The 7,181-nt window shown below is 44.8% G+C and overlaps 1 protein-coding gene across 6 annotated transcripts in view; it reads left to right on the top strand.

Moving 5' to 3' along the window:
- The window catches only part of FBXW4 (F-box and WD repeat domain containing 4), a 76,079-nt gene that overhangs the window by 20,048 nt on the left and 48,850 nt on the right, over positions 1-7,181 (top strand). For 3 of the 6 annotated variants that reach the window (XM_025042285.1, XM_025042284.1, XM_006925856.3), the window contains exon 5: positions 2,042-2,136. The exons of the other annotated variants lie outside the window; for them this stretch is intronic. In XM_025042285.1, the coding sequence (XP_024898053.1) occupies positions 2,042-2,136 (95 nt within the window). The remainder of the gene's footprint in view (positions 1-2,041; positions 2,137-7,181) is intronic. 6 annotated transcript variants of the gene reach the window in all.

A 7,181-nucleotide genomic window follows, 5' to 3' on the forward strand; every position in this document is an offset into this window, starting at 1 on the left:
CTAACCAGGTCCGACCCTGCTTAGCTTCCGAGATCAGGCGGAATCAGGCTTGTTCAGGGTGGCATGGCCTTGATATATATCACAAACTGTATTTTTTTAAAAAAATTATTTTATTAGTTTCAAGTATATAGTACATTGGTTAGACATTTATATAGTTTATAAAACGATCACCCTAATTGCTCTTTCTCTTCTCTGCTCTCTACCTAGCCAACACATTAATGCTAATTGCATTCTCTATGCTGTGCTCCTTATCCCCATCACCAACTGTTTTTTAAAAGACCATGTAAATGTCCACTCCCACTGAGTTGTGTCTTCTCCAGGGATAGTTTTTTTTTTTTTTTTTTGATACTCATGTTTCTGGTGGTCGGTGTCCTGCTGGGACAGGTCAGGAGGGCTACTTTCCCAAGATGATACTCAGAATTGGCAGCATGCTTCCCAAGCCACTCCCGGGTACCAGAAGAGCCACGCACCATCTACTCACTCTTCTCAATCAAGTCTCAGTCGTGTTCTCTGGTTTGCACAATCTAGGAATCCACCAGCCCGTTTCCTGGGCACTAGTGAATTTAGGCCTACGGCTGTCCTCATGGATTTTATAATCAGAGTCTTTGGTCTTCCCACCACCCATGTAAGAGCCTGCATCCTAGAGAGTTTGCATAGGGGAAAAGGTAGACCTCTCTCCCCATCTGGGGACATCTGAAAGAGGACATTAGAAGTACATGTAGTTACTACCAAAGGGTCCCGACTACAGATCCAGAAGAGTAAGCTGGAATCACGGCATTCCAGGGGAGTCGTGATATTTACCTTTGTTTTCTGCCCCTCTTTATTCAGGATCTTTTTGTAAAATTTATTTTCTGGTCTCTGCTGAGAAAAGTAACTCACACCCTCCTCCCCCCATCATGCATGCAAAATCTATAACACTTTCTCCTTTTATAGGGAAGAGATATCATGTGACCCTAGAAGGCAGGACCACCCCCACTCCATCACCTACCCCTTAAACTCAAGGAATGTTTCCTGCAAGTTCTTCCATCTAAGGTCCTGATTGACTTGTGTGTTCCCCTTATAGCACTGCAGGGACCTTGAGAGGTCATTGATCCATCTGGCTGCCTCAGGATCTTTCCTTGGCTGCTGTCTGGGGACAGCCCTGTATATGTGAGGTTTCCTTTCTGTTTGGTTAGAGGCTTATTTTCCTGTGTGTGTCATCTGGGGTAGGGTGAGGTAGGGGGGCCTCATGCTTAATGGGAGATTTCTAAATGCATTGACTGCTGAGAGGGCTCTGTGAGTGTTGATTAGAGTTAAGCCCAGAGTGGCTGCTAATGTACATTCCTGACTGATAGGGACCAGATAATGTGCTCCAAACAATATTTTTAACCTGTAGGAGATATGGAAGCTTAAAAGAGTTAAGCTTTTCTGCTACTTTTGGTGACACTAGGTGCTAAATTCCCTGCTGACATGAATAGCATTGGACCCTGGGCATTATCAACAAACAAACAACAACACACCACCTTTCTACTTTGAAGTTTCTCCTCTTCTTCCATTCTTTCCTTCCCCAGCATCTTTCATTTTACTCCTCTTTTAAATTCTACTCTAATTCTATCTCTGTCTTCCCATACTTGCTCTGCCTCCCTCCCCTTACATCCCCAAAGTAAAATCTTGGTGAGAGATAAGAGAAAGGAAAATCCACAAACATGGGGAGATTGCTAAGAGAGCCAAGCCCCATCTTCTCACTCTTCTCAGTCAAGTCTCAGCTGAGGAATGTGGAACTTCTGATTCCCTGATATAAAGATGGCTGGTAAGTGAGGGCTATCAGGTGAAAGTAAATGAGGGTGGTTAGGACTGGGAGCCAGGGTCTATTTGGGTGGTAGGCTAGCCAAAATCTGGAGAAGCCCCTCTCCTGCTACCCTGAGCTCTGTGTATATGGAACAGAAAGAATTCTTCATTTCCCCACCCTCCTAAGAACAGTCACCCCACCTGGTGCATCTTTCCTCCCTTCCATCCCCATCCCAGGCAATGCCAACGAGAGCATCTCCTCTCCTGTTTCCAGGTATGGCCTTTGGCCTCAGGCCGGCTCGGGCAGTGCTTACACACCATCCATACTGAAGACCGAGTCTGGTCCATTGCTATCAGCCCATTACTCAGGTAAGGGAGACATTTTTGGATATGGTTTTGTCCCATCTAATAATGATTTTATTTTGCAAGGTCAGGTGGGTTAGAAAATCTTACACCATATAGTCTAGGTTGTTTTGAGCTATTCTCCTGGAGATTTTGGAAATCCTCCAGAGACTTGAGGTCTGAAGCTCACTTCATATATGTGTGGGGTCAAGGTAACCTTCTAGGGGCTGATTTCCTGAGCATCTAGCCCAAGAAATGTGAAGGAAAAGATACTATGTTAGAATGTAACTGAGTCCGTCTGTTACAAGAGGGTCCCTTTTGGAGCAGATGCCTTTTTGGGTTCTCTCAACACCCCTGGGAGGTGACAGCACCAGCCAACCTGCTCTCACAACTCACATCAGTGATTTGTTCCCCTTGAAAAATGTCTTCTGGAGTATCCCTTACAGAGTTGAGTCATCAGGAGAGGCTTGGGACCTATGTCTCATTGGGCCATCATCCAAAGATATGTATGTGGAGTAGATTCATTGACCATTGAAGCAGAAGTGCCAAATTTTTGATGGTGACTTTACCCTACCCTTTGGTCCAATTGGTATTTCTCTAGCTTTGCTAGTCTATGAGCAAGTGAGCTTCGCATCCTGATTTCTACTTTCTAAGTTCTCTTGGACCAAGTCAGAGCTTCTCTTGGACCAGCAGGGCACCATAGACGCCCTCTCCTGCACCTGCTCTGTCACAGTATTTACCTAGGGTTTTCTCCACTTCCTTCTCCCCTCACTCCCCACCCAGATGATCAATGGGAAAGCTGTTGGGCTGCCACCCTCCAACACTGGATATGAGTCAGTCACTTGTTTTATGAGAGTCGATTCCCCCCTTTGCTCAGCCCCCTTCCCTCCTTCGCCTCACCCCATGGAGCTCGCATCCCTCCTGCCCCCTTCCACAACTCCCTTTCAATTTTTTTTCTTTTAAAGAATTAGAGCCGATTAGCCACGTCATTAATTCTTCAATTTGACGGCTGATATAGCAGGACCTGAAACACATTGCTGACCCCAGAGAATGGAGACCCCGTTCCTTAGCATATTGACGATGGGAGAAGTTAATTAAAATTCCACAGAGCGGGGGTGTCGGCTAACCTATAAACCTGTCTCTGTTCAGAACAAATCATTCTAGCTATCCTAGGAAAGAGGGAAGGAAGGACCAGCAGGGAGTAAGAGAGGCCTAAGTATGTGGGAGTGGAGGGTGGAAAATGGAGCCATCGAGCTTTGTCCCCTCCTCAGTTTCTTCCTAATGCTGCCATTTTTAAGCCAGTTAGCCAGGCTTGGGGGAGGGTCTGTGGGCTGGATATGTATAACGATTGAAGGAAGGTGGGACAGCTTGCGGTAGGTGACAGGTGGGCTGGTGACTTTGTCTTGGTATTTACCTGTGGACTTCTACTGGCTTAAGGAGACTGGGATGAGCTGGGGAGGGGTTGGTAGTAGAGGGAAGTTCTTCAGGGCCAGAGATGGTCAATGGATTCCTGCCAAAGAACACGGACAGGCTCTCCCAGCACCCCCACCCCATAGTGCTCTGCTCCAGACACCTCCTCTGGAGTGTTAACAGAGAAGAGCATGGAAACTGTCGAAGATGGCATCAATAAAAGTTTGAGGACAGAATCCACCCTCATCATTAAAGAAGCAGTTTAGATCACAATGAACTGAGTTTAGGTTTTTTGGCCACAACTTGGAGACTGGTTTTGAGGAAGGGCCTAACTTTCTATTACTAGTACTACTCTAAGACTGCTACTGCTACATGCAGCAAGTATTTATTAGTCATTAGCTCCATGCCTGACCCTCTGCTGCATCCTTGATGTGCTTTATCCTTGGTGAAAACCCAATTCTTATGTTTTCTTCACATTCTCCTTTAGAGTCTTCTTGTCCTCTTGGTGTATTTTCTTGCCCCGGGGTGATCTTTCACTGATTATAAATGAAAACAAGGACAATAGTTGTAGGAATCACTCAGTTCAGTGCCATTATATAAACCTGACAATTTGAAAAATTAGAGCACTTCTTTCACTCGCTGTTGGCTGGCTGTCCAATTGCTCACCCACAGTATTTGAGATGACCTTTTCCCTAACTCCACAGATGGTATCTTGGAGTCTTTGTAAAAACAGTTTACATTTGAGATTCTACCTTTATACTAGATTACCAGGGTATATTCTGGTATTATCTCTTCCCTTTTTTCTCTTACCCAAATATAAACTGGGACAGGGATCTTTTCTTCTCATTATTAGATCCATTTCTTCTTTCTGTGTCTCTGAATTTGAACCATTCAATAACCTTTCAATGAACCTTTCATTCATTTATCCCAATCTGGGAGACACTGCCTCCCGGCCTTGGGGTCTGTTCTGGGAGATTGGAGTTCTGCTTTGACACCAACCAGGAGAGTGGCCTCAAGTAAGTCATTCCCTTCTTTGTGCCTCAGTTTCCTCATCTATTAAATATAAATACTATTTCCTTTATAGACCTTTCTAGATTATTGTGAAGATGACCTGAAATAATGAGTAAGAAAATCCTCTGCAAAGCTAGAAGGGCTATAATATGTCAACTGGAATCTCTCCTCTCTGGTATAGTATTTGTTTAGTGGCTTTGCCTGCTCTCATCTGTCCACCTGTGCTCCCACTCTCCTGGCCCTCAAGGAGTTACACTGCCCTTTTGTAGTCTTCTTGAGGTGCAGGTTAAGCAGGAATTTCTCTTTCCTCTTTTTACTCCTGTAGTATTCCTGTACTCAATGTCTGCTTTCTGTTCCCCTCTCTGCCACCTTCCCTATTGAGTATGGTCGTCAGTGTCACCAATATGATGAAACCCTGAACCCCTCAAGAAGAACATGAGAGGAGATGGGCAGCAGCTGTCCTTTAGGCCAGGTACTCCTGGTTTACCTGACAATTTCTCATTCCCTTATTGCTCCCTCATTCAGTGAGAAGGAACCTGGACCATTAGGAGACCTGGCACATCTCTTTCCTCAATTAATCTCTTTCTTCTATTTTAATTAATTTGTCAGAGCTATTCATCATATTTATCTTTGATGCTGGGGCTTTTCTGCTTTATTTTCTTACGTATATACTTAGACACTTAGAGTATGAAATATGAAACCTCAAGCCTTAGGCTTATTTTGAGGTGCTCATGACCGGGAGAATGCAGATATTCTTTTCTATGTCCAAATGTCGCCTTGCCTTCCTTCCATGATCTTGAATTCTTGATTTGTAAATGGTCATAGAGGATGATATTTAATACCAGTTATGTGCTTAGAGCTATGTTTGGGCACTCAAAAAACATGGAAGGAAAACCAGTAGTCTTCACAGGAGGGAGGCAGGCAAGGACCTTTTCTTCTACCTCTTGCCCATCGTCTTGCCCTGACACCAGTAGCTCTATTTTTAAGATTCATGACTTACAGATGAAGCCCTCCTCCTTACAGATGAAGCCTAGAGTTGTTAATGAGTGAAAGAAGGATGCTTTGAGGTAGAAGTCAGATGCTGGAGCCATGCCTTGGGTGTCAGGACATAGGTGTGGGTATGATTGTTGGGCTGAAATACATTCAGCTGGTCTCAGAGATACAACCTCCTGAGGTCACATTGGATTCTGAGCACTTTTCTATGAGTAACATGGAAGAACAGACTCTTAAAAAATGTGCAATATGTTTTATTGTCATATAAAATTATTTGCAGCTGAATAAAGTTAATAAATACTCAGGAGTGAGGAAATGCAGAACCATTAAAGACTTAATTTCATTCCCTCCTACTTTCCATCTTTTTTTTTCTTACTCCCTTTCCTCCTCACTCCTTGTATACTGACTGAACACTTGCTATGAAGCAGTTGTCCTGAAGATCCTATTCAGGGGGACAAGATGTACCATAACTATAATGGTTGTCAGACGATACTAAGTGTCTGAAACTAGGCTGGCTCTAGTTGAGGGGGTAGAGGGGATGCCATTCCTGGCAGAGGGAGAAATTGAGCCTCAGGGAAGCTCTATTCAGGGCACATGTGGGATGGGGCAGAAGAGGCATCAGTTGGTGCTTGGATCTCTAGCTTGTTGCCACATCCTGTGGGCTGAGGAAGGGCCGTAAGGCAGGCCCGGGTCATTGCCATGACTTTACCACTAGCATCTTGGACAGTGGCTGTGGCTCTTGAAAGGCTCTGGGGGACATTCTCTCTTCCTGGAGGGCGGAGTTGAGATAGAGAGGGGCGGAGGAAGGCAGTGTATAATGGAGGCTTAGACTCACTCAGGTAGCTGTGAGTGCTCACCCCATTTCAAGAGTGCAAATACTCATAGATCATCAGTTTGCAGGGCCCCTTCCAAGCCAGCTGTGGGGGTCCTGGTGGTGAAATGAATCTGTAGGCCCACTTGCTCTGTTTGCCTAGGAGGGGAAGAGAGAGGAGCACCCGACTCCTCTTTCCTTGCAGACACCATATTTATTACCCTCCAAGAAATAGGAGGTGCTCAGCAGAATCCTTTCGCCATCTCTGAACAACGCTTGCTATCATGTGAGTGAGTGTGGTCAGGAAGGTTTCCCAGAACACTTGGGTTTTAATCCTTTTTTTTCTTGTTTCTGTCATTAGGGAAATATATGAGTGGTATAGGTGTAGAAACTTGACTTAGCTGCATTATTAAATATACAATATAATTTTGTGTTACTTTGCTCACTGTGGTGGCCTGTTTGTTTTTGGGGGGATTAGTCCAAGTCTGCATGAAATGTACCGATTCAAATTTGTAAAGTGAGTTGCAGCCTCTGGGGGGTTTTGATGGAGCAGCTGCCCCTTCTTGCTTCATTTCTCCCAGAGGTGAGGGAGAGTCTGGAAGGAAAGCAGTCACTGTGTACTGTTTGGTAAGGGGGTGGGTTTCTGGGGAGAGCAGAGTGTTTGTTCCAGTGGCTACAGGGTTTACTGTGTGTTGTGTGTGGGGTAGATGCATATTCACTAGCCTGTTGAAATACACCTTTCTTTAGTGAAAGGTAATTGCATCTGGAGTTTTCTCTGACAGAGAGGTTTGAAAGATTGCAAAAAGAGGCAGCCAACTTTCAATGTGGCTTCTTTTGGTTCCCAGTG

The sequence above is a fragment of the Pteropus alecto genome, unplaced genomic scaffold (genome assembly GCF_000325575.1).
Source record: "Pteropus alecto unplaced genomic scaffold, ASM32557v1 scaffold88, whole genome shotgun sequence".
Taxonomy (NCBI): Eukaryota; Metazoa; Chordata; class Mammalia; order Chiroptera; family Pteropodidae; genus Pteropus; species Pteropus alecto.